The following is a 27,952-nucleotide window of genomic DNA, read 5'->3' as shown; positions in this document are numbered from 1 at the left end:
TAAATATACACATTTCCTTTCAGATTACAAAAGCACTGGTTTTCTTTTATAGTAGGGAGACTATAAAGTTCTTTTGTTTTATGAGGTAATAATGGCCATTCGAAAGGGGTGCTACAAGGACTGTGGGAGTTCACATTGAACAAGGTGGGTACAGAGATCTGGTAGAGTGATCCATTAATAAATGTGAGCTCCCACCCCTCATTTCCCATGCTAGATTGATGTTAATGGGTACTGAGTTTGCTGGCTTTAAAGTCTCATGAATAAAAGCCTTTAACATTAAAAAAATCTTGGCCATGAGAAGGAGTACTCACTTCTCTTCTATTCATTCACAGGCAGTACCCTCAAGGCAAAGATTCTAACTAACATGAATGAGACTGCAGCACTTGAAATAATAATTTATACCTTCCAATGAAAACCTAAGAGCTTTACCCCTAAGGTCAGGAACAAGACAAGGATGTCCACTCCCACCACTTTTATTCAACATAGTAGTGGGAAGTCCTAACCACAGCAATCAGACAAGAAAAGGAATAAAAGGCATACAATTAGTAAGGAAGAACTAAAACTTTTACTATTTACAGATGACAGGATACTATATAGAGAAAGCCTTAAGGACTACACCAAAAAACTGCCAGAACTGATAAATGAATTCAGTAAAGTCACAGGATATAAAATTAATGTATAGAAATCTGTTGCATTTCTATACACCAATAATGGAGTAGCAGTAAAAGAAATTAAGAAAGCAATCCCATTTATAATTGCACCCAAAATAATAAAATACCTAGGAATAAACTTAACCAAAGAGGTGAAAGATCTGTGCTCTGAAAATGCTGATGAAAGATATTGAAGAGGACACAAACCAACAGAAAGATATTCCATGCTCATGATTTGCGACAACCAATATCGTTAAAATGTTCATACCACCTAAAGCAATCCCTACCCAAACACCAACAACATTTTTCACAGAAGTAGAATAATCCTAAAATTTGTATGGAACCACAAAAGATCCCAAATAGCCAAAGCAATCTTGAAAAAGAACAAAACTGAAGGTATCACAATCCCAGATTTCAATATATACTACAAAGCTGTAGTAATCAAAATGGTATGGTACTGCACAAAAATAGACCCATAGACCAATAGAACAGAATAGACAGCCCAGAAATAAATCCATCCTTTTATGGTCAGTTAATCTATGACAGGGGAGGCAAGAATATGCAATGGGAAAAAGATAGTCTCTTCAACATAATGTAGGGAAACTGGACAGCTACATGCAAAAGAATGAAACTGGACCATTTTCTTATACCATACACAAAAATAAACTCAAAATGGATTAAAGACTGGGGGCGTTTGGGTGGCTTAGTTAAACGTCTGACTTCAGTTCAGGTAATGATCTCAAGGTTCGTGAGTTTGAGCCCCATGTCAGGCTCTGTGCTGACAGCTCAGAGCCTGGAGCCTGCTTCAGATTCTGTGTCTCCTCTCTCTGCCCCTCCCCTGCTCATGCTGTATCTCTCAAAAATAATAAACATTAAGAAAATTTTTTTAAAAAATGGATTAAAGACCTAAATTTAAGACCTGACACCATAAAATTCCTAGAAGAAAACATAGGTAGTAATATACTTGACATCAGCTATAGAAACATTTTTCTAGATACGTCTCCTTTGTCAAGGGTAACAAAAGCAAAATTAAACTATTGGGATTACAGCAAAATAAAAAAAAAAAACTTTTGCACAGTGAAGGAAACCATCAAAAAATAAACATCAACAAAATAAAAAGGCAACTTACTGAATGGGGGAGCTATCTGCAAATGATATATTTGATAAGGGATTAATATCCAAAATATATAAAGAACTTATACTCAACACACAAAAAAATCCAATTAAAAAGTGGGCAGAGGACATGAACAGACATTTTTTTTTGAACAGACATTTTTATAAAGAAGACATACAGATGGCCAACAGACATGAAAAAATGCTCAATATCACTCATCATGAGGGAAGTGCAAATCAAAACCACAAGGAGATGTCACCTCACACCTGTCAGAATGGCTACAATAAAAAAAAAAAGTCAAGAAACAGGGGCACCTGGGTGGCTCAGTTGGTTGGGTGTCCAACTTTTGATTTCAGCTCAGGTCATGATCTTGTGTTTTGTGGGATGGGCCACATGTTGGCACAGAGCCTCCTTGGGGTTCTCTCTCCCCCCTTCCCCACTCTCTCTCTCTCCCAAAATAAATAAAGAAACATTTTTTTAATTTTTTTTCAATGTTTTTTAATTTATTTTTGGGACAGAGAGAGACAGAGCATGAACGGGGGAGGGGCAGAGAGAGAGGGAGACACAGAATCGGAAACAGGCTCCAGGCTCTGAGCCATCAGCCCAGAGCCTGACGCGGGGCTCAAACTCCCGGACCGCGAGATCGTGACCTGGCTGAAGTCGGACGCTTAACCGACTGTGCCACCCAGGCGCCCCAAGAAACATTTTTTTGAAAGTCAAATAATAACAAGTGTTGGCAAGGATATGGAGAAAAAGGAACCCTCAGGTATTACTGGTGGGAATGTAAGCTGGTGTGGCCACTGTGGAAAACAGTACAGAGGTTCCTCAAGAAATTAAAAACAGAATTATCATATGACCCAGCAATTCTACTATTGGGTATTTACCCAAAGAAAATAAAAACACTGACTTGAAAAGATATACATACCCTTACATTTAGTGAAGCATTATTTACAATAGCTAAGATATAGAAGCAACCTATTTCCATCCATAGATGAATGGATAAATATGTGTTACATATATGTATAATGGAAGTAATGGGGATGTAATATACAACACAGAGAATACAGTCAATAATATTGTAATAACTTTGTATGGTGACAGACGGTAACTAGACTTAGTGTGGGGATGCTTTCATAACGTACAGAAATATTGAATCACTATATCGAATCACTATGATGTACCCCTGAAACTAATAGGATATTGTATGTCAGTTGTACTTCAATAATAATAATGAAAAAAGCTCCATACTTCACACAAAGCTCTATGATGTTCATTACTTTTAACATTCATTCTTGACTATGTGAATGGGTGTTTATTTTTCCTTCACATTATAATTTTTGGCATGCATACGTAAAGGGATGTCTGTTGGCTATAATTTTAGGATGGTTCAAACAAATCTCGCCTTTCATCCCAGGAAGGGTTAATTCTATGTGAATGTCACAGTGGGAAGGAGAGAAGTGGTGTATACTAGAAAAAAACAGAAACAAAAACCCTAGTCAGAGCAATATTATGAATGAAAATGGACATATATTGTGTCACATGGAATTTGGTCCCCACATTGGTCTATAGCTCCAAACCTAAGACTGACTGTCTCAGTAACAAGGGATGTTCAAAAATGTGGGTTCAGCTTCACAGGCTATGTGATCGTATGAGAAACAGCACTGGGCAGGGAGCTGCCTGTTAGAGCAAGGGGAACAGGAGATGACCTGTGAGGAGCCCTGGACGGAGCATGTGGGCACGGCCATTTGAAATCACCTTTAAGAGGGTGGAGAAAAGGACTAATTAAATGACCGGGAAGCAAAATGAAGAGAACGGACTTTGATTTCAGCAAATCATCTGAAAAAACAATCGTATTTATAAGGCTATCAAATGGAACTGCCATTTGCTGAAATGAAACAGACAAGCAGGAACACTTTAAGCAGTCCACAGAGAGGCAGGCGGGTGACTTGGTAAGTGGCCAACAGGAAAGTTTGCATTTTGGAAGAATGATTATCCAGCAATTTTTAGGTACATAGAAAGAAAAAATTGACAAGCTGCAGTGGGCAGCCATATTTCAAGGAATTCTGATAAGTCTGGAAAAACGGGCACCTAGAATTTAGTGTGTGACTTTCTGTTGGACACAGCACGAGGCCACTGACTACAGAGGGACAGAAAAACATTTAAGTCATGCTTAAATGACTCTAATTGGAGCCTAATAAGTGAGTCAGGGGACAATGCGCATTGGCAGCGCCCTGCTTTACAGCTTCGGAGACAGAGACTGCGCAAGGCAGCTTTCCTGAGGGAGTAAGTTCGGGAGCTTCATAGTTCAAAAGGTAATGGCAGCCTTTTAAAGGGCTTGCTCAAATCCCATTTAGAATATTGTGCACAGTGGCACTTACCCACTAAAAATAGGCCATTCGAGTGTTCGGGGAAGTGTGGCGGGCGGCGGTGCTCACTGGAGGAGAGGGCCATGTGAGGGCAGCCTTTGAGAGCCGAGCATGTTAAGATGTGAAAAGAGGTGATTTAATCAAGGTTTGCGAGCATCTGATGGGCTCACACAAAGAAGCTAGGGCAAGACCTGTTCACGCCGTGAGGAAAAAAGGATGCTACAGGCTGTTAATTAATGCTGGAGGGTGGGGGGTGGTTCGGTAGGCAAGACCTTGTTTTTGCAGGGCCATCCAGAAGTGTGGTAAATGAAGATGAGGCAGTTAAGAAAGAAGGCATGGGACATGCCTGGTTAAAGCCCCGCAGCAGAGACTTCTCAGGAAGCAGCCTCAGCCTTGCCTTTCCCCTCCGTCCTGAGTCCCCCTTTTGTGACTGCTCACCACCCTCATGGAAGCTCCTTCTCCCTGCCGTGTCCCAAGGGAGGAACACTATCAGCAGGGTGCTCATTCTAAACACCATCACGGGACTCAGCAGGCAGGGGACTGCGAGGCTTGCACATGCAACACTGCAGGACACAAGTGCTCATAAGGGGAAGAGTACATTCTAGTCACACATTTGTGACATGACTTTGACTGCTGAAATGAGCTCCATTCTTTCTCCAAAGTAGTAAAGCAATCCGCTGATGAATTTATATCTCTGTCTCATACACACACATACGTGCGCACACAGGCACACTCACATACACACACAATCACTGGTGGTGGATTTGTTCTCTTCATTGTTAATGGTTTGTCCTGGCACTCCAAGCTGAAAACAAAGAATAAAGTATAGGTGGAATCCAAGCCAGCCTGGGCCCCAGACCCTCAGCTGCACCGCCGTCCTGTGGCAGCTGTCCAATCGTGGTGGGTGACTGCTCAGCCTCGTGCCTCCAAATGGCTCTAAGCAAGCCGCTCCACAGGCAGCCAGAGTCACTGCTTTGTGAGGCCTCGACTGCTATAGCATCTGGCCCTGCGGCTGCCACCATTCCCTCTGGCACTGCCAGTGCCCGCTCTGTGTTGGCCCTTGTTGGGGGTGAGAATAGGTTGGGGAAGTGGAGAGAAAGAATCCTGAGGGTTTCTTTGGACCCGAGGAGGAACCTGATCTTGACATCATGTCTGTCTTGCAGAAGACGGAGTGACTGGTTGACAGTCAGCTCCCCCAGCACAGAGGATGGTGCTCCCACATGCAGTAGATGGAAACTGGCCTGGATTGGAACAAGAGATATTGCTGCTGCTGTCGAGGTCAGGGAAACAAGCGGTAATCATACTGCGGCCAAAATAAGCTAAACCATTTGCCCTGCCTGCTTGCAAAGAGCCTTGCCAGTCTGTCTGACAACAGACAGGGCAGGCAGCAGTGGGCCAAGAATTAGCACTGGGGCCTGGCAGCGTTTCATGGCACTTGAAAAGAATGTGGTTGCAGCTGCACATACATGTTAACACACGTATGGGAGTGACTGATGAGGCACGGCGATGCCCTTGATACATCACACTCACACATGATCAGTGACCTCGGATGATCAGCTACCATCTTCCTGCCCACCTTGCTTCTTTCTTACAGATGTCAATTGGAACATCTTGATCTGGCACGTTCTAGGGTTTGTCTCATTTTGCCATCCCAAATATTCACTCTTTGCAAATCAAATTAACTTTTAAAATTATTACTATCATCAGTTAACAGCTGTGCCCCGACTAGTGGTCCCAAGCTTACCAAGTCTCTCTGTTTCAACACCACCTTCTTCTCAGGGAAAAACAAATCAGTCAGGGCTTTGAATTGGGTCAAATGTGAAAACATTTTCTTTTCAGAAAAGACCTTTAACATATTGATCCACATCACGTAAAAATTTTCTTTAATCAGCAATTGATTCCCCTCTAATTCAAGTATTTTGGGTAAGATTAAAGCAACAATAAAATCCTTTGCACAAGCTAAGGAACAAATGTGTTCGTTTTCTAAACACTTGTATTTTTCTTTATTAAAAAATTTTTTTAATGTTTATTTATTTTTGAGAGAGACAGAGACAGAGTATGAGTGGGGGTGGGGCAGAGAGAGCGGGAGAGACAGAATCCAAAGTAGGTTCCAGGCTCTGAACTGTCAGCACAGAGTCCGATGTGGGGCTCGGACTCACAAACTGTGAGATCATGATCTGAGCTGAAGTCAGACGCTTAAGCGACTGAGCCACTTAGGCGCTCTGTATTTTTCTTTATTTTAAATAAATATTGGAGTCAAGTCTACACAGATTTGAGGGAAAGCCTGTGATTAAGAAATTTGATACATTAGTGGAGCCTGGGTAGCTCAGTTGGCTGGGCATCAGACTCCTGATTTCGGCTCAGGTCATTATCCCATGGTTTATGAAATCGAGCCCCACATCAGGCTCTGTGCTGACAGCATAGAGCCTCCTTGGGATTCTCCCTCTCTGCCCCTCCCTGCTTGCATTCTCTCTCTCCCAATCTCTCTCTCTCTCTCTCTCTCTCTCTCTCTCTGTCAAAATAAACATTAAAAAAATAATATGAAGAAACTTGACACTTTGCCAAATTTGATATTACACCAAAATATAATTTATAATTAAAAGCATATAGGAAGATATCCTCAAACACAAAAGGTTTCAGGAAAAACAATAAAAATCCAAGCATGATAAAAATGCTTATTAGCAAGCCAGTAATAAAAAGAAACTTTTTTTTTTTACAGTAGGTCCCATGGCCAGTGCAGAGCCCAGTGTGGGGCTTGAACTCATGACCCTGAGATCAAGACCTGAGCTGAGATCAAGAGTCAGACACTTAACCCACTAGCCACCCAGGTGTTCCCCAAAAGAAACTTTCTTATTTTGATAAAGGGATCCACAAAAATATGTATGGCAAATGTCATATACTTAATATTGAACACATTGCCTTTAAGATGAATAAGGCAAAGGTACCACCCCCTCACGACTTCTGTCCTACCTTGTACTGCAAATTTTACCTACTGTAGTAAATAGGAAAAAGATACAGAAGTTACAAAGACTGGAAAGGAAGAAACGAAACTGTCATTATTTGCAGATAATATAATTTTTCTGTGTGTAAAATCTAAAACAATATATAAATTATTTGAATAAATGAGGAAGTTTAGCAAATTTGCAGAAGTAAAATCATACCAAAAAAAGTGTATTTCTATGCACTATATAGCAGCAATCAATAAGAAAATGATTATTTGACAGACGTAAAAATATAAAGCACTTTGGACTATATCAAACAAAAGTTATGAAAGCCATCATGGAGAAAATTTTAAATCCTTATTAAAAGATATTAAAGAGACCTAAATAAACTAAGACCTATACTATGTTATATTATAACATATCGACTTAATATCAAAGATGTCACCTCTCACTGAATTGATCTAAGGTTCAATACATTTCCTATCAAATCCACGGGGCTTTTCATGGGGCTTCACAAGTTTACTATAAAACTACTAGAAGAGCAAAGGGACAAAAATATCCAAGGCACCCTGAAGAAGACAAACAGATTACATTAAAATCAAGAAGTTAATTTTAATTCTGTTAATTGACAACATAAAGTGACAAGACAAGCCTCAAAATGTTAAAAATACATAACTGAGTTTCTATCCAGAGAATATAAACAACTCGTATGGGTGAGTAAAAAGACAAACCAAAAGAAAAATGAACAAATGTCACAAACAGGCATTTCCCAGAAACTATCATGAATGCCCCGTGAACAAATGAAAAAGTATGATACTGAGTTGTGTTACTAAACAGGGCAAGGAAATTAAAACCACAGGAGGATACCTTTTCATACCATCACAAAGGCCACATTTTATTTTATAAGTTTATTTATTTTGAGAGAGAGAGTGCATGGGTGTGTGCAAATGGGGGAGGGGCAAACAGAGTGGGAGAGAGAGAGAATCCCAAGTAGCCTCCATGCAGTCAGCACAGAGCCCAGTTCAGGGCTCGATGCCACCAATCTTGGGATCATTACTTGAGTCGAGATCAAGAGTTGGATGCTTACCTGACTGAGCCATCCAGGCACCCCACAAAGGCCACATTTTATTTTAGTTTTTATTTTTATTTTTTTAAGTTTATCTTTTTATTTTGAGCAAGAGAACACATGTGGGCATGAATGGGGGAGGGGCTGAGAGAGAGGGAAAGAGAGAATTCCAAGCAGGCCTGGCTCTGTCAGTGTGGAGCCTGACATGGGGCTCAAACTCAACGACCCTGAGATCATGACCTGAACTGAAACCAAGAGTTGGATACTAAACCCGCCTGAGCCACTCAGGTGCCCCATGAAGTCCACATTTTAAAGTCTAACAGTGCCACAGACTGACAAGACTGGAGGGAGTTTAAGTAGATACAACCAATTTGGGGAAAACTTCAGCATTATCTAGTACACCCAAGAGAAGTTCTCACACATGAGGTGTGCCCAAAATGCCCACGGCATTGTTAGTAATGGCACCAAGCTGGGAACAATTTAAATATCAATCAATCAACAGATGAATGAACTAGGACAGTTGTATAAGGGAGTATTATACAGCAGGGAAAACAAATGGACTCCAGCTCCATACATCACATGAATGGGCCTCAGAAATGGTGCTCCATGGAGTGTTGACTTTCTCTAGTTGGCCACGGAATCGATTTAAAAGTAAGCAAAACAAATTAATTTATTATTTGGAAGTCATATATATGTGGTACACCTTTAAAACAAGGGTTGGCCTGGCCCTTGCTTTGGTATGGAGTTTTATTGGGACACAGCCACATCCATTTGTTTACGTTTTGTCTGTGGCTGCTTTCACACTACAGCAGCAGAGTTGAGTACTTGTGATGAGGTTGTATGGCTCACAGAGCTGAAAATATTTACTACTTGGCCCTTTATAGAGAAAGTTTGCTGATCCCTGCTTTACAGGAAAGAAAGGGAATGATTAACCAAATGTCAGGATAGTTGTTACTCCAAGGACACAGAATGGATGTGATGAGAGAGGGCTTCTAACATTCTGAAGTAAGGAATTATTAATGAAAGAATTATTAACATAGAATTCTAGTACTATTATCCCTTAAAGTGTACATACATGTTTTATATACTTTTTTGTTTGTATGATGTATTCTACAATTTAAAAATATCTTTAGGAGGAAAGAGAGATTGCCTTTGATCCTAGCAGTCATGCCCTTGGGTATTGAGGACCCTGGAATTCTATGACTTATGTCCTACATCTGTACCTGGCACTGGGTCTATCATCGTCTTGTTTTGTGTAAACAAGTAAGTTTTCCTAACCTTTCTAACCAATAGACTATATCCAGCAGTAGCTTTCTACTCTAACATTCTAGCATTCCCAGAGGTATAGAATGAAAAAGTATCTTCGCATTTGAAAAGACAGAGGCACAGATCACCCAATCTAACCATCCCACAGTGCAGAGTTCCCATAACAATATCTTAGGCAAACAGCCTCCCCCTTTGCCTGAGCATGTGCTAGGAAGATGGTTGGGGTCATGAAAGGCCTGTCCATGGCTGTGGAATTCCCACCAGGACCAAGTGCTTCCATATCCTGCTCCTAAATCTACCTCCTTTGATTTCTGATTACTCTTGGCAGGCCAATGTTGAAAGGCACTCAAATATCATCTCATCTGGGCCTGTCTGTGGTGTGAAGGCTGTGCTTGGATGCATCTGAGATCCAGGCCTGTGCATGGCCATGGGGACCATGTGTGGATGCATCAAGAGTCCATGCACTTCTCCATAGGACCCTCTACTCTCCGTCCAATGCTAGTGGTCAGATATTCTTTGGTATATTAGAATAAAATTTCTGCCACTCTAGCTTCTCCCATGGGCTCCTGTTTTGCTTTCTGGTGCATCCAGAAACACATCCCTCATTCACAAGACATTATAAATGTTTGCATTTCTCCTTAGCAAAGTGTAATGTCCAACTTACCTGTAGAGATCTGGGATCAGTTTGTCTTCGTACCGAGCGCACAGGTTGTTGAGAAGTTGCTCATGCTGGCCAAACAAGCGGATGTAGTTGGAGACAGGGAAAGGCTCTTTAGAAAGGCACGTAATGGTTTCCACCATTTTATACTTGTCAATATGTATCCGGAAGTAAGTCCCATTTTTTGCATTACCTGTTACTATTTCTGAACCCTGGCAGGGGTAGGGGCCGGGAGACAAAGGGGGGAATCAGAAAAACAACATTAGAAACATTTCTGGATTTGGGGAACTTTATTATAGCAATTTATTTTTCAAATATAACAGACAGGTTACATCTTATTACATATTGCAAATAATAGTAACAGATATTGACTAAACTCAACAGAAGCTAACCTTGTGTCAGAAACTGCATACTTGGACTTAATGACTAAATGTTCCTCAGATATTTTAAACTCCGATTGCATTGTTCCCCGTTTCAAAATCAGTTGCTAGGTTACAACCAAGTCTCTACTATTCAATACCTCGCACAGCTAGTATAAGGAATTGGGTTTATTCTCTTCTATGAGGTGTGTGAACACTGCTCATTTTGTAAATTTTTTCACAGCACCATTTTGAGAAAAACCTCCTAGTCAAAAGTGGTCAGAAGGAATTTCGGTTTTTTAATAGTTGATGTAAGCAAAAGAAACAAGTGAAAAGTGAATCCTTGCAAGCTGGCTTTGGGGAGGTTCAGCTGTTTGGTCATGTCTGTTCCCAAGAAGAAGGTTCAAGTTTATAGGAAGTATACCTGCAATTGTTCTGCAGGCTACTTGTTAGTTTGTAAGTTGTCAATGGTATGGATTCATGGCGTTATGCCCCCTAGAAGCTGGCTAAAACTGCCGCATGAACCCAGATGAAAAGGAGAGATGCCGCTAGATAAATCCCATGTCACAACCACTTTTTGCATGTCAGCCCTTAATGGCTACTGACCCACCAACCAGAGACATGCTCCCCACCAGTTCAGGCAACCAGAGAACCTCAGTGGAAAAATATGGGTTCTTTTGGTGGTGGCTGAACCTGCACTTTGCCCTTAAACTCTGAACTTAGTACACAGTTACATTCAATAAAGCTTTCCTGAGGGCATATAGACTTAAGCTTTTGCTCTGAACTTCAATGTGGCATTTTAGAAATCCAAGGCAATTTGGACTACATTGATCCCAAACATTTGCTTAGTCCTGGACATCTCCTGGGGATTCTGTCTAAACAAGGACACGTGACTTAACTGAATTTTTAAATAAATCGAAACAACCTGTGGGTGTTTGGGCATCACATGGTGAAGCCCTGGGGAGGAATCAGCCAGCAGAAAAGGCACAAGGTGAGGAATGTCAGGTGAACTCTGGGCCAATACCAATTATGTGTGTGAAACTGGGTATTTGGGGGTCTGGGAGAGAGCAGATACAGTTTTGGAAAGCGTTTGGGGTTGGCACCTTAAGGGAGGTGCAAATGGTCCATCACTCAAGGAGATGGATGGATACAGACAGGCAATCTACCTCCAGAGCAACATGGAAGGCATCAGCTAACAAAACAATGGTACATCCACAAAATGGGATGCAACACATCCCACAAAAATTATTAGTAAACTATAATTCACATCAGAAAAATATGTTCACAGTACATTTGATGCTACAGTAGCATAAAAAGTTATATTTTATAACTTACACAGTATTATTCTATTTTTATTTTCTTATTTTTTTATTTATTTTTAAAAAAAATTTTTTTTAACGTTTATTTATTTTTTGGGACAGAGAGAGACAGAGCATGAATGGGGGAGGGGCAGAGAGAGAGGGAGACACAGAATCGGAAACAGGCTCCAGGCTCTGAGCCATCAGCCCGGAGCCTGACGCGGGGCTCGAACTCGCGGACCGCGAGATCATGACCTGGCTGAAGTCGGACGCTTAACCGACTGCGCCACCCAGGCGCCCCTATTTTCTTATTTTTTTAATTTTTTTTATTATGAAATTTATTGTCAAATTGGTTTCCATAAAACACCCAGCGCTTATCCCAACAGGTGCCCTCAATACCCATCACCCACCCTCCCCTCCCTCCTATCCCCCATAAACCCTCAGTTTGTTCTCAGTTTTTAGGAGTCTCTTATGTTTTGGTTCCTTCCCTCTCTAACCATTTTTTTTTCTTCCCCTCCCCCATGATCTTCTGTTAAGTTTCTCAGGATCCACATAGGAGTGAAAACATATGGAATCTGTCCTTCTCTGTATGACTTATTTCACTTAGCATAACACTCTCCAGTTCCATCCATGTTGCTACAAAAGGCCATATTTCATTCTTTCTCATTGCCATGTAGTATTCCATTGTGTATATAAACCACAATTTTATCATTCTATTTTTATAAACATACACAGTATCATTCTATTTGTTTTCTATCAACACTTTAACGAAGTGTTCAAATGGTCAATTTCCATGGTTGAGAGACTGGGTCATTTTTTACCTTTATGCTCATTTAACTATCTGTAGTTTCTATTTTTTAAAAATGACTATCACTTCTAACATGATAAAAAGTTATTTTTAACTACAGTGGCTGTGTTGTGGTAAGGAGCAAGACATCTGATGAACAAACGGAGAGAGAAATGAAACAAAGCAGAAGGAGCAAGGGAGAAGAAAGGAGGGAAAGGGGGATGGATGGAGGGAGGGAAGAGTCTGGTGTGGAAAAGTGGGGCTTGTCTGGACCCAAGAAGAGTCTGGAAAAGGCCATGCCTGAGCCACTGGCTGCAGACTGCCCTCTCCTTATGTGATCATCCCCACCCCCTTTGCTCCTGCCACAAGTATTTCTCTAGCCATAGGTAGCTCCATAGTCTTTCTTCTGTCAGGTGTTTCCTCAAGTCTTGACTTCTCAGACTGAGCAATGAACCCTCCCAGGGTACAGCATGTGACATTACAGGGTCAATTTTACCTGGCAGCCCATCACAATAAAAGCTATTTCTGAATTAAATACACAATGCAGCTATGACAGTGAAGAACGTGCCTGCCATGTGTGTTTTGAAGATTAAGGGCCATTTGAGTTTGGCCCCAGAAGCTTTAGGCTTAGCCACCCCTCTTCTACCTGCAGGGGTGGGAAGCCCCTTTGTCAGTAGGGATGTCTTTTTGGAAAGCTGAGTGAGTCTCTGAGGAAGGGTCACTCTCTCACCTTGGCAGTAGGGTGGCTGGGGGTCCAGGAGAGTGGGGGTGGGGGCACTGGCAACAGCTCTGGCATAGATTTAGCATCAGGTTTCCCTGGGGCTCACTAGAGGGCAGAGTCCACAATCCCACAAGGTCTCAGCCCCTCTACATTCTCTTTAAAATTTCTTTGAGCTGAGGGATTAAGGAAGGGAAACCAGGCATCGAGGGACACACCTTGTGTTCTGCCCATGTGATGGACAAAATTTTTGACTTTGCAAAGGGGTTTCACTTCCGCCCACAAGGACTCTGTGTTTAAGAGTGCTGATTTGGCCAAGGCTGAGCACTTCAACAAGAGGGCCACAGAAACTTAGCTGGTGGTGTCTTGACAAGGTTTTGTGGAGCCCTGCCAGGTTTCTGGCTGAGAGTCAGAGCAGTGGGTACCCTCTGGGGTCAGCCTGCTCCAGGAGACCGATATAGTCAGCATGACTTTCAATGATTTGTTGTCATGGTATCTGTTTGGGGGGGGGGGTAGTTTTATTTATTTTTTAAATTTAAATATTGAATTAAAATCTGGGGGTTGCTTCTGTATGCTTCCACACATTATAGCTATGAGGGCTTAAAGAGTACAGAAAACAGCCACACTGTAGAGAAAAAAAAATGACCACACTGTGCTAAGATAGCTAATCTCAGCTATGGAAGTAATTTTGCCCATTTTAATGAGATTTGGCACTGTGTTAGCATAACCAGGGGAACGTTCTGGGAATGTGGAATGCATCGAAATATTTTGCATTGACATTAAAGATAAGTCACCCACAGATGGGTTTCTTAGACATAAATTACTCTTGTAGGGCCAAGCAGACTTCTCTAAAAATTTTAGGTCATTCCTAGTCATGGTTACTGACAGACCAGGAAAATCCGGTGAAGTCCAGGACTCTGTCTACCATCACAGAAAATCACTCCACTAAATGATGACTTAAGGCAGTTTCCATCCCTGCCACCCCATAAGGGATCTTGAGGTAATGATGATTTCATACACTTTCCAACACTGTGGGATGTGTCTAGTTGCTTCCTTTATTTTCAGTATGTAAGTAAATTGTTAGGAAATGTGGATCTTTTTTTTTTTTTGTTTTTGTTTTTGAAATGTGGATCTTGAATTTAAGACTTTGATGGGGAAACTAGTTCTGGTGTAGTCCCCCTCCTCCCTTCCCTTTTTCCTGAATACAATTATCCTTTTGAGTTCCTTTATGATTTTGACAAAGGTTGGAAAATGGCTGTGGAATTCATGCCAAATGGAAGACACAGGAGTAATGAGACTTGGTGTGCAAGAAATCAAGTCCCCAGCTCTTATGATGAACACACAATTTTAAATTTGATGGTATCCAAGGCAGAATTTGTTGTGACAAATTTCTTTATTCCATGGTGTATAAGCCAACAAAGCATGTGGACTGGAATCCGTAAATTAGTTTATTATGTAGGGGTCCCCTGTCTTCTTTTTGTCAGGTTACCTCTCAAAGAGCTCATGAATTACTAAAGTATCTTCTTACTTAAATATTCTAATTAGTGAGTGCTATAAAAGTCTGATAAAATTCATCTGCATGACATTTATTGTAGGAATGGCAATTCAGTCTCTCAAGTGAAATATTGTTCAATGGGCTCCTTTCTCCATCAATTGGCTATATTTAGGTGACTGCCTGACCATTTTGGCAACAATTTTACTTAATCAAATTAATTCCAACCCCAAAAGATTGCCATGGAACCATCCTACATTTTTTTTCTTGGAGAATAAAATGGAAAAAATCTGTTTAGATCTTCTGTACTAATTAAAAAGGAGGCCCACCTGGCAAAATAGTTAATTAAAGTCAGGGGTCCTGTTCAAATACTGTCATAGCACCAGCCAAAGAATCTATTTAAGTTGCATTCTTATTAAAACTCGTTATCTAAAAAAACGCCTTTTTAAGGGGTTTTTATTAAAAACCTCCTCTGACTTTATTCAGAGAGAGAACCAGTGGTTCAGAAACAAATGACGCTGCATGTAGGAAATTACAGTGTCCTTGAAGAATCTGGTTCTGTTTGAAACCAAGTCCAATATTTTCCAGCTCTTGAACATAATATTCGGCTCCAGTTATTTATCTATGATGACCAAAGTGCTCAGCCTTTGAACGCAACATCTGGCTTCATCCTATTTATCTAATGCCCCACATCACTGGTGACAGATTGTATTTTCCAAAGATGGACACAACAATATCCCCCACATGACATAATCATGTGCAGTATAGCCTTGACACTCTTCCCATGGAGAAATGACCTCTATGTCCTCTCTCCTTGAATCCCGGTGGGCTGTGACTGCTCCAACAGATGGTGTGGGGAAGTGACACTGTGTGACTTTCAAGGATGAGTCATAAAAGGCACTGCAGCTTCCAGCTTGCTAGTGAAGACACTTATACTCAGAGCCCTGAACCATCAGGTAAGAAGTCTGACTACTCTGAGGCTGCCATGCTGTGAGGATGCCCAGGTGACCAGGGCTGGGTATGATGCTCTGGTCAGTGCTCCCTGTGACTGAGTCAGCCCAGCCCAGGGGTGTACAACAAGCCTTCAGAGGATCCAACCACTGAGTCACAACGAATCCTTCTAGTCTTCCCAGCTGAGGCCCCAGACACCATGGGGCAGAGAGAAGGCATTCCCGCTGTGTCCTGTCCAAATTCCTGACCCACAGAACCTGTGAGCAGAATCAAATGGCTGTTTCATGTTGCTAAGTTTTCTTATGCAGCAATAGACACTGTAACACTATTCCCTATGACCCCATCTTTGTTTGTAAGAAAATCTAGAATCAGACTGCATATACGGGACATACCTAAAAGAATCTAGGAGAGGCCCAAGGGAAGTAGATTTTAATATATGGCATCTATCCTTCCCCTGCAAAAACCAAGTTTCATTATTTATCTGGAACTATGATCAACAACAACATCTACCCCTGACTGGTTACCTGTTTTGTTCCTTAAAGGCATTGTTACTTTATATGTGATCCCTACTTTATATGTGAAATACAGAGAGTTGGGTGACTTGTTCAAAGTCCATGGGAAGTACATGGGAGAGTTGGGATTCCAATTTCCAGAAAGAAGAAAGGAGAGGAATGAATAGCCTGTGCCATTTTGAGTCCATCTCCCTTTGAGGAATTTTCCAACAGCTTCTACTTACAACTCATTGGCCAAAACCTGCCACATGGCTAATCCTATTCTCAAGGAAATCTGGGAAATATATTTATTTTAAAAAGTTGATCAGACTGTTAGCTCTCAAAAATATTCAGGATAAGAAAATAGGCAACTTGCAGTATCTGCCTCACTGACAAAAAAGCAAACACGACACACCTGAAAGGAAACCCCCAAATGATAACCCAGTTTGCGACCATCTGCTAGAGGATCTAATCTGAGGAGCTTGCTAACTGACCAACCACACAGTGTCCTTTCCAGTTACTTTGAATCCAGGGGGTGTCCCACCCCACAGCTTCTGCTTCTCCTGGATGGCCCTTCCGGTGTAATTCAGGCAGGGCAGAAGAACAATGGGGTCTGGATGGACCCTAAGCAATGTATTTGCCACAAAGGTGGTTAATTATCTATTGGTGCATCACAGGTTACCTCAAAATTCAGCAACAAACTGTCCTTCAGTAGGTGAATGAATAATTTGTGTTCACGCAGACAATGGAATATTCTTTAGCACTGAAAAGAAATTCACTATCAAGCCATGAAAAGACACGAAGGAAACCAATCCACATTACTAAGTGAAAGGAGCCAATCTGAAATTATACAGTATGATTCCAACTATATGACATTCTGGAAACTATGGAGACAGTGAAAAGATCAGTGGTTGCTGGGGGTTGTGGGGAGGGACAGATGAATAGGCAGAGCATAGAGGAAGGAATTTTAGAGCCACGAACCTACTCTGTATGATACTGTAATTGTGGATACATGTCATTATACATTTGCCCAAACACACAGAATGTACAACACCAAGAATGAACTCTAAAGTAAATTGTGGACTTTGGGAGCCAATGAAGTGCCAGTGTAAGTTCCTCCACTATAACAAATATACCACTCTGGTGGGGAGTGCTGATCATGGAAGAGGCTATATATAAATGGGGGTAGGGGGTACATGGGAAATCTTGCTATTTTCTTCTCAGTTTTGCTGTGAACCTAAACCTGCTCTAAAAAAGTCCATTAAAAAAACACGTAATGCCTTAAAACAATAATAAACTTATTACTTCAGTGTTTGGGAGTCAGAAATTAGGCATAGCTTAGCTAGGGGACTCTGGATTAAGGTATCTCATAAGTTTGTAGCCAAGATGTCTGCTGGGGCTGCATCACCTGAAGCCTTGGCTGGGGCTAGAGGATCCACATCCAAGGCAGCTAGCTCCCTCACATGACTGGCAAACTGCTAATGACTGGTACAGGAATCCTCAATTCCTTATCATATTAGCCTCTCCAAAGGACTTCCTGGGTGACCATACAACATGGTAGGAGGTGATCCAGGAAGGCGCAAGTTGGAGCTGTAATATGTTTCATGACCTAGCCTTGGAAGTCACGGACACTGTTATGCCCACAATATTCTGCTGGCAACACAAGTCAGCCACATTCTGTGTGGGAGGGGACCACACAAGGGCATGAATACTAAGGAGCAAGAATCATGGGGCCATCTTGGGGGCCAGCTATCATGGTGGTTTTCTGATGAGCCAGTACAATATACTAAAGACTCTGAATAAAGAATTTTAACCTCCTGTAAATAAATTTTTATATTTGAAAGTAAAATGAAATTCAAGAGTAATACTTACAAAATTAGGCTGGGCCATTTGTACCTCTAAGGGAGTTGGAATGGCAGGTTTGGCAATATGCAGATAATGGTAAGACCCAGGTAGAATGCCTCCTATAGGAAACAGCAAGTTTTGCACATTTTAGTTTAGTTGTTGATGCAGTGGTGATAGTTTATATATTTGTATCATAGGATAAACAGAGATGCCTACCATAGTATATGCTACTCACCTATCCCACTAAAGTACTACTATTAGTAAGAAATTCCCTGAGATTGAAATTATTTAAAAACTCAATGTGAATGTGCCATTATACCCATAATATAGTCACCAATGCTCCAGGAAGATGTGCCAAGCTCATCCTGTGTATCCTGTGATTTCCCATAACCCTTGGCACTCTAACCTATGCCTGCCAAAGCCAGACCAAGACCTAGAGAGGCCTTAAATGGTAATGCAGTGGTATTCCCATTCCTTGTCCTCTTTCAACATGTACTCAAAATATTAAAGTGGATGTTATTAAGGAAAATCAACAAAGTTCTTGCTCAACACTTAGAAAATTATCATTAAGAAATCCTTACTATTTCTAGCTTGTCCCATAAATACGAGCTTGATCTAGCTCTAGTCTCTGACACTCATCCCTTCTCTTCCTTTCCCATGGCCACACCTTTCCTAAGTTTTCATCCAAAATGAGAAGCAGAGCAGGATCTATCAGAGTCCATTTAATTAGGTAGAAAACAACAAGGACTGGAATGTAGGGCTTTGTCTCTTTATCTCATATTCTATTTACTGGATTAGGGTCCATGGATACCCTAGGGGTCCATGGATGACTTCAGAGGTGGGTCCATCAACCTCTTGGAAATGAACACACAGTTATGTAAATATGTGCATTTTTGTGGTAGAAGGTCCATAACATTCAAAGACACTATTCTCAAAGATATCTCTCATCTCCCAAACATAAATACTGTATTGCTCATATGATGATCTTCTCAGGGGTCAATATGGCTTAGGGGATGAAAAGTGAACTATTTTACAGTTGTGAATGGTTTCGTTTATCCATCCAGATAAGAGGCCAAGGCCTCTATCCAAGGATACTTGGAAGGGTCTCCTTATCTCTGAGCTTATAGTGAGAATGAAGGTTTGGCAAGATGTCAGGGTATTGCACCACTAACCAGTTGTGAGTGACCTTTGGGCAAGTTAATGATTATTCTCGGTCTCAATTTCCTTACCAGTAAAATAGGAGCCACAGTTATGATGTGGTCCATAATACATGCTCAAAATAAAAAGGACCACAATAATAATTCCAGGTCCATAATAAATGCTTAAAAATGAGACTGAGCCCTCCCCCATCTCTGTGCAAACCCACTGAGGGACAGAGGAGCCTCCTCACCAAGCCTAAGAGAAACATACAGGGCAGCCCTGAGCACTGACCCAGATCCAATGGGTGGTTTAATTGGAGGGAAGAAGGTGGCCTACTACAAACCTTGGATCTTGGCTCCCTTGTACATGGGGATGAGTCGGTCAAGATCAGCCGGTGGCTCAGTCACAGGCTCCAGGGTTGGGTCAAAAAGATTGAGCATGGCTGCTGCCAGCTGGAAGCCAATTTCTTTGGAATTAAAGCTGCTGTGAGTCCACTCATTTGAGTAATATTTATTGGAGAATTTGGTGAGGGAGCCAGCAGCTCTGATGGCTATATCATTGGTGTGGAAATTAGTATCAATCACAAGTCGGCCGTCATAGACAAGACATGCATCATTGAGTGCTTTAAACGTTTCATAATCCACGTTCTTCTCACAGAAGCTAAAGAACATCTACAAAGCAAACACTCACATTATTACTTAGTCATCACTCTTCATTTTACATTCTCAATAGTGTGAATAGTCTCCAGAGCACCTTATCTTTGGGGGCATACAAAACAACAACAACACTAAATCTACCAAAATGTCATAATGGTGTGGTGTGTGTGTGAGCAGAGAGAGAGAGAGAAAGAGAGACAGACAGGAGCATCTGTTTTTGGTATGAAGGACAAATTAAGATACCTAATGTTACTCCTTTTTGTAATCACTCAATCTAGACATCCAATGGAGAGAAGGATGCCAAGTGATGGAGTATCTATTAGAAAAGTAATTTTTTTCCATGTAAAATGGTTTATATCCATAGAGACACCACTTACCCCTCATTCACCTACATTTTAGATAGCTCTATCTCAGCCTCCTCCTATTTGCCTCTTCTTGTGTCTGACACTTAGGTCTCTCCAGGTTCCTTCTTGGGGTCACCCCAATCCAGTCTTGAGTCTTCAGATTGCCTTGTTCCTGCCCTGTTACACCAGAAAGCCCATCCCTGAAGGATGCCCCAGAGAATGAGAGCCCCATCAGTATCAGTATCTACCAGGTTTAGGCTCCTGCCTTATTCCTTCCTGCCCTGGCATGGAAGACAGTAAGTATTTTCAGGATACCTATCCTATGACAGGCACTGTGCTGTAGAAGGGCCCAAAATACCTCTGCATGCTCCTTAGATGTGACCTGTATGCTTCCTCCATTCTCTGCCCAAATTTCAATGCTTTCTTGTGATTATCTGGATATCTTCTTCAACAGTGATGTTGAAAGTCATTATGGCAGTCCAAGTTAGTTGTTTTTAAGTCTTCAGTTGTCATTGAAATAGTAAGTTTAGTCATTTTTATCTTAATCTAAATATAATTTGCCACCTTATTAAAAGCATGCTACAAAATGAACATATGACATGGGTCCTCATCATTGTGATGGACATCATACTCCCTGCTTCCTTCACATGCCTGCTTTATGTACCTCACTTGCCCCATTAGGTAAAGAAATTAGCTCTCTGGGGCCAGGAATACTTCCTTTCCATATCCCTTCCCTACACCCATGAATGGTGCATGAATGATGAATGATCCTCAGTAGCCACTAGTCACATGTGACTATACACATTTAAATATAAATTAATTAAAATTAAAAGAAAATAAAAATTCAGATCCTCAATTGTAGTACCTATTTCAAATGTCCAAAAGCTATAGGTGTCTAGTAGTTGCCATATTGGACAACACAGATACAGATCATTTCCATTAGTTCTATTGGACGGTGTCAGACTTGGATCCATCACCTCTGTGATGTCCTTTGTTCTCCCTTAGGGAGCCACCAGGCCTTTGCCCTTTTCCTTGTTTCTTCACTCAGCTATCTAATCTATCCCAGTTACCCCTATCCCAGTCAGCTTCAAGTCTCTTTAGAATTCATTCTGTCTTATAATTCTTAGTGACCACAGGAAAATACATTTCTCTGAGTCTCTGACTCTGGATCTTTCTGTCTCTCTACTCTTCTCTCTCTCCTCCATTCTGTTCCCATCATTATAAAAATAGATCTCCCACTCATATAAAAATATGGAAAGCTGTTTGATCTGAATTGAAATCATACATGAAAAAGTACCATCAACCTCTTGAGCCCTTGAAAATATTCAGAAGCCCCCTTCAGCATTCCCCAAAAAGTTCTTCTACCTACCCAGATTTTTCTTAATTAAACCTACTTTTAATTGAGTAGCATATTAAATATGTTATTTCTTATTTTCCCAGGTTTTAAAGATTACTAGTACTGCAGTATTATTATTATTTTATATTTTTTTGGTGTAGGAATTCACAATTTTTTTACACTTGGGATTTCACAGGAGTTTGTGAACCAGACTGAAAACTGAATGAGCAAATCTAACACAGTTCATGGGAACATGTGTTCTAAGTTACAAATCTTTCAAGTACAACTCATGCATTTTTGTAATACCAACTTAGCATTACATACTGGATGAAAATATGAAGTAGAAATATCTGGCCACATTGAAGTTGTTGAATAAATATTTAAGACTACTTATATTTATAATTCTGATTATGGAGAGCAAAACTCCTTGGTTAGCAGATCGGGAGTCAGTGATCTGATAAACCTCATTCATTATGCATTCATACAATATCTTGGTGAAGAAGATAAACATGGAGTTTATAATCTAATTTGAGAAATGGACATCAACAAAGTCATCACACTGACAGGCAGAGGATTTCAGATTATAATGAATGCTGTGTAGAAAAGGGAGAAACCCGGCTGGAGACTGGACCATCTGGTAGGCACCCAGGAGGCACTACCACCCGGCGGAAGGAAGCCAGGTGTTGATGTGAGTCCAAAATCCAACTCGAGAGTTCTGCTTCTAGTGTAACGGTGTGATCCCTTCAGGTTAATCCTTTCACTGATACAACTATAAACTCTGGTCAAAGTACAAAAACTATTACCCAAGGATTCTGATGAGCATTTAAAAGTAGATAGATGGTGCAGGACAGTAAAAACTTGGAACAATGACCAGCATGAGGGTAATTTTCTTATTTTGGTGGCTTTTGGAAGAGGATGGACTATAGTCATTTTATACACTAACAGAAGAATAAAGATGGTAGAGAAAAGAGTCAGTGAACTTGAAGTCCATCAGTAGCAATTACTCAGTGTGAAGAATAGAGAGAGAAGAAACAAAGAGATTGAAACAAATGAATAGGGCCTTAAAGGCCCATGCAGCAAGAGAAAGTCTAACAGATGTGTGACTGGAGACCCAGGAGGAGAGGAGAAAAGAAGGAGGCAAGAACTAATGGCCAAGATCTTGCCAAAATTTAGTGAAAGTTATAAGTGTATAGATTCAAGAAACTCAGTGAATGAACCCCAAACAAGATAAATTCAAGAAAAAACATGTTTTGATACAAAATAAACACAGAACCCCCACAGCATCAAACTTCTGGGAACTGAAGATAAAGAAAAAATCTTGAAAGCATCCAGGGGAAAATGACACACTATGTACAGGGAAACAATGGTTTGAATGATGACAGATTTTTAAAACCAAAACTCATGGATGTCATAAGACAATGGAAAAAACATCTTTGAAGAGCTGAAAGGAAAAAAAACAAACAAACAAAACAAAACAATGTTCTAGGCCATGATCCTATATCCAGTGGATCCTATATCCACACAATTCAGGGTTGACTATTTTTCCAGTCTCTTTCATGTTAGCTTTTAGTAACTATATTGTGAGATTGGTGTTTTTAAATAGAGGAAAACTAGAGAATCCATTGCCAGCAGACCTGCAACTGTGTGTGCAATAGGAAGTTGTTCAGGATGAGAGGGAATTGAATTGGATGGAAATCGGATCTTCAGAAATGAAGGCAGCAAGAAAACTGGAAAATATCGGGGTAAATATAAAAGTCTATTTTTTCTTCTTAAGTTCTTTCTGTTTAAAACAAAAATTATAGGGGCGCCTGGGTGGCGCAGTCGGTTAAGCGTCCGACTTCAGCCAGGTCACGATCTTGCGGTCCGTGAGTTCGAGCCCCGCGTCGGGCTCTGGGCTGATGGCTCAGAGCCTGGAGCCTGTTTCCGATTCTGTGTCTCCCTCTCTCTCTGCCCCTGCCCCGTTCATGCTCTGTCTCTCTCTGTCCCAAAAATAAATAAACGTTGAAAAAAAAATTTAAAACAAAAATTATAATTTTGTTGGTTTTTCAACGTGTGTAGATATAATACCCATGACAAGTGTAACAGAAAAGCATGTCCAGAAAGTGGCAAGAAGGTACCTGTACAGTTGCAAGGTTTTTATATTTTATGTGATGGTACAATATGAACTCTAACTAGAATGTAAAAGATTACTGATGTACAGTACAAGCAGCAACCAGCTGGAAAACAAAATTTTAAAAAGCCATTTATAGTAGCTCAGATCCTGCACAAAGGAAGATATACCAATGGCCAATAATCACATGAGAAGATGCCCAACATCATTAACCATCAGGAAATCCCAAATTAAAAACACAATGATACATCATGTCATACCCAACAGAATGGCTAAAATTAGAAGGACTGACAATACCAAGTGCTAGCAGAGACTACGGAATAACTGAAACTCTCATACATTGCTGGTAGAAATATGAAATGATATGGCTACTTTAGAAGGCAGTATGGTAGCTTCTTAAAAAGGTAAACATTCACTGACCATATGACCTAGCCATTCTTCGGGTGGATAGCTAAGAGAAGTGAAAATATATCTACCCAAAGATGTGTACAAGAATGTGCACAGCAATTGAACAAATAAACCAAATGTGATAGAGAAATACAATGGAATACCACTCAGTGATAAAAAGGAATGAACTACTGATACATGGAATAATATGGATGAATCTCAATACCATTATGCTGAGTGAAAGAAGCCAAATACAAACTAGTACATAATGTATGATTCCAGTTATAAAAATTTTAGTTTTAGCAGGTGCTCTGAGTATGATACCATCTGTTTTTGTTTAGTTTTCCCATCCTGCTGTAACAAAGTACTGCAAACTGGGTAGCTTAAAACAACAGAAATTTATTCTCTTACAGTTCTGGGGATGACATGTCTGAAGTCATGGTGTTGTCATGACTGTGCTTCCTTCTGAAGCTCTAGGAAAGACTCCTTCCTTGTCTCTTCCTAGCTCCTGGCAGTTACTAGTGATCCTTTCTGTTCCATGACTGGTTGTTGCCATCACTTCAATCTTGGCCTCTACCATCATATGGCCTCTTTCCCCAAGTGTCTCCTCTGAGTCAAATCCTTCTCTCCATAGACGGGCACTAGTCATTACATTTAATGCCCTCTCAGATCCACCGTGACCTTCTCTTCAGTTGATAACATCTATAAAGATCCTATTTCCAAATAAGGTCACATTCAAAGGTACTAGGGATTAAGACCATATCTTTCTGGGGGGACATAGTTCAACCCACAATACTGTGACCACAGTCAAAATAATGAATGTATTCATCCCCACCAAAATTTCCTAATGCCTGATAGCGATGCTACTCAAAGCTGACAGTAGAGGAGAGAAATGCTCTGACTTCTTCCTTTTTGCTATTTCTAATCTTCTGCCAGTACCTATTGTTGGCCAAGCACAGATGAAGGTCAGTGAGCAACCAGTGCTGGGAAATATTATCTGCACAGGCCATTCCTTGTGGTGCAGAGCACAGTGGAGGAAGTGGGAGGCTTTACCTAACTCAGACTGCTTTAGGATGAAGTTTTAGCAGGAAGGTGTATTGGAACAAAGCAGGTGAGAGTATTTGCAAAATGTCTCTGCCACAATTTCAATTTTGATCTCAATAGGAAAATAAAGGCCAGAGGGGGCTGCTAGAGAACCTGTATTCTGTTGCTTATTTGGGGAGGTTTTCTTATATCCCTGCTTCCTAAGCAGGGTATGTGTTTACCTCCAGTGGCTCCCCAAGAGAAATGTGGCATATCTTCCAAGATCATCATTTTGGGGAGAAATTTTGAGTGAAAACATTTTGATTCTTCTTAACCTAAATAGGTATTGCAACATACATGTGACATACATTAAAATAAAATTAACTTTTCCTGTCTTTTTCGCTGCTGTGTCCCTCACACTTAGGACAGAGCCTAAGACTTAGCAGGTGTTCAATGAAAATTTGTGGAATGAATGAATAAATGAATGTATTAAGGAGCAGAATGCAAAATTTCCGTAGATTATCAGGATAAAATGAGGGATTCCAGAGAAATCTCTTCTGTGCTTTGAGATCCTGTCCAGACTGTGGGTGCGTGTGTGTGTGTGTGGGGGGGGGGCGGTGGTGGATAAAGGTCACCATCATTTACCTGTAAGGGTACTTGGGTCAGAAGCCCTGACTTAGGTTGACTACCCCCTACTCTCAGGTAAGGAATTGCTATGACCCCTCACAGACTTCCCCCAAGAATGTGGCATTCTTTACCACAACTGATCACATACTCCATATTCACACTGTACTCAGCCTCCACTTTGTAAGGAGGGGTCTCTTGCTTCTCTGTTAGATTGACTGGGTCCTTCCCTATCTCCCTGCCTGCTAGCTTCTGCTAATCTCCTGAACTGGCAAATCCGAGGACACGGGTTGTAAGTCAAGCTATTACACAGCCTAAGAGAAAAGTTCTCCTTCTCTCAAAAGATAGATAATTAGATAATAGATAGATAGATAGATAGATAGATAGGAGAAAGAGGTCTTCTAAGTCTCTAGTTCACGGGAGAGAAACCCATTACTGCTGTTTCTAGAGTCTTAAAAAGTTAACAGCAGGATAGACTTTGGGGCCCTCTGACCTTGGTTGGGAGCCCAGCATACCACTGACTTGGAGGCAGAGGGTTCTCATCTGTAAAATGGGGATGCTTCTCCTTACAGACCTGTTGTGACCAGGTGACGGACGATACTGCAAGCATGCAGCATGGTGCCTGGGACATGGTGAGCTCCTGGTCCATGTTAGCACTCTCTGAACCTTTGACACTCCTTCCATGAAGACGCAGGGCTTAATTCCCCTCCCTTTGGATATGGGCAGATGATACAGTATCTCATTCTCTCTCTTTCTCTTTCCCTTTCTCTCTCATTCGGTTTTAGAACCAAGCCACTCTTCCAAGGTGAAGTGTTCTGGACAAAATTGCAGCTGAAGATGATCTAGCATCTAAAGTCAGAGGAAGGGTTGAACGTGACTCCAGCTCCACCCCAAGTCTGATGTCAGCCACGTGAGAGACTTCAAGTGAGAGCTGCCCAGCTGGGCAGGCTCAAATCCCAGGACCCAGAGAGAGAAAAATAATATATGCCACCGAGTTTGGGGTGGCTTGACCCTCAGCAATAGAGCATCTGGCCATTAAAAAAAACCCCAAAACCTGTGGCTATGAATTTCCGACCCGTCATCTCTCAGACCCCAAGTCCGTGGCAGGTGAAGGCTCTCTGGAGGTGGTGAGTGAAGTTCACGGGGACCTACTTACGGAGCACGGGAGTCTGAAAGGCTTGGTGGGCGTGGTGAAGCAGGCGCTGTGGATGGGGTCTGGGAACTGGCCATCGTTCCACTGAGCCAGGAGGGCGTCGCGGTAAATGGCAACCCCCGCTGCTCTGAGCGCGTCCTCCACCGCTCTTTCCACCGAGTAGTTGTTGATGCAGGTGATGGTGGAGGTGTGCGGGGGCTGCACCAGGTGGATGTAGCCGCCCCTCACACCAAGGTTTAAGAGCGTCTCCACTGTGGTGTAAGTGTCAATTGTATTCCCATAGACAATGACATTCCCTAGAAAAGGAGGCAAATGCTAAGATGCACAGTTTAAAAAAACAACCCAAACCTTGTTAGTCTAATGCTAATAATACCGAATTGTTCCCTATAACCTTCCCCTTTTTTCAGCTGCAGGAAGTCAGTGGTGTTTCCTAGCAACGGCGACCAAGATAATTTAGTAAAGAATTGGCACAAAACATCCCACAAAGTAGTCAAGTACTTTTAACACAGAAGTAGGACATTCATCTATGGTCCTGTAATTTGAAAGTTGAAGTTATGCTAAATGAAACCATCTGGAATAAAACCTTTTATCTTGTTTTATTTTTTTGTTTTTTGTTTTCTTTCCCCTAGTCGCTACACTTACTAAGGAAAAAAAGTAATAATAAAACTTGCGATATTTACAAGTTCTTCCTAAGTGATGAGCAGGACGCTGGTAAAAAAAAAAAAAAAATCATGGACGAGTTAGGACAAACATTTTAATATTTAAGTGTTGAACTGGGTTGATTTCAAGGAAACTGTTTCCTTTTCTGAGAACTAAAGACTAAAACATTCTGCTTTTCAATGGATAATTTTATGAAGATTCAAATTCTGATTTTTAGATGGGTTGAGACCTAGCAAAAGGGAATGCAAGTTGTTCTTTCAGTCGGTAAGAATGAAAGCACAATATAATCTTGAAAGAGTTCCCCCGGGGAAAAGCATTTAGACAGTAACAGTCTAAGCTATTTACATTTCTTAAAAATACTACAGAAATAATTACATGTGACATGTTTTAAGATCAAACTAACAAATGAGTGAAATCCAGTATATGCTATTTTTGACACTGAATTGGCATTTTTACCTTTTTTTTTTTTTTTTTTTTTTTTTTTTTTTTTTTACAAAGAAAGGAACTGCCATAGAC

The 27,952-nt window shown here is 41.0% G+C and overlaps 1 protein-coding gene and 1 long non-coding RNA gene across 7 annotated transcripts in view; one reads left to right on the top strand and one right to left on the bottom strand.

Annotated features, from left to right (window-relative positions):
- The window catches only part of CFAP61 (cilia and flagella associated protein 61), a 285,236-nt gene that overhangs the window by 46,464 nt on the left and 210,820 nt on the right, over positions 1-27,952 (bottom strand). For all 6 annotated transcript variants that reach the window (XM_019826881.3, XM_019826883.3, XM_011280983.4 and 3 more), the window contains 4 exons: positions 26,780-27,072; positions 19,487-19,814; positions 18,031-18,122; positions 10,069-10,274 (listed from right to left, as the gene is read on the bottom strand). In XM_019826881.3, the coding sequence (XP_019682440.3) occupies positions 10,069-10,274; positions 18,031-18,122; positions 19,487-19,814; positions 26,780-27,072 (919 nt within the window). The remainder of the gene's footprint in view (positions 1-10,068; positions 10,275-18,030; positions 18,123-19,486; positions 19,815-26,779; positions 27,073-27,952) is intronic.
- On the top strand, positions 93-27,343 carry LOC109498095. Its single transcript, XR_002154686.3, has 4 exons — positions 93-144; positions 5,294-5,408; positions 26,409-26,750; positions 27,184-27,343. It is a non-coding gene; the product is annotated as an uncharacterized LOC109498095 (long non-coding RNA).

This window comes from Felis catus, chromosome A3, assembly GCF_018350175.1.
Source record: "Felis catus isolate Fca126 chromosome A3, F.catus_Fca126_mat1.0, whole genome shotgun sequence".
NCBI lineage: Eukaryota > Metazoa > Chordata > Mammalia > Carnivora > Felidae > Felis > Felis catus.
Note: the sequence above shows the minus strand (reverse complement) of the source record. Positions and strands in the feature narration are given on the sequence as shown.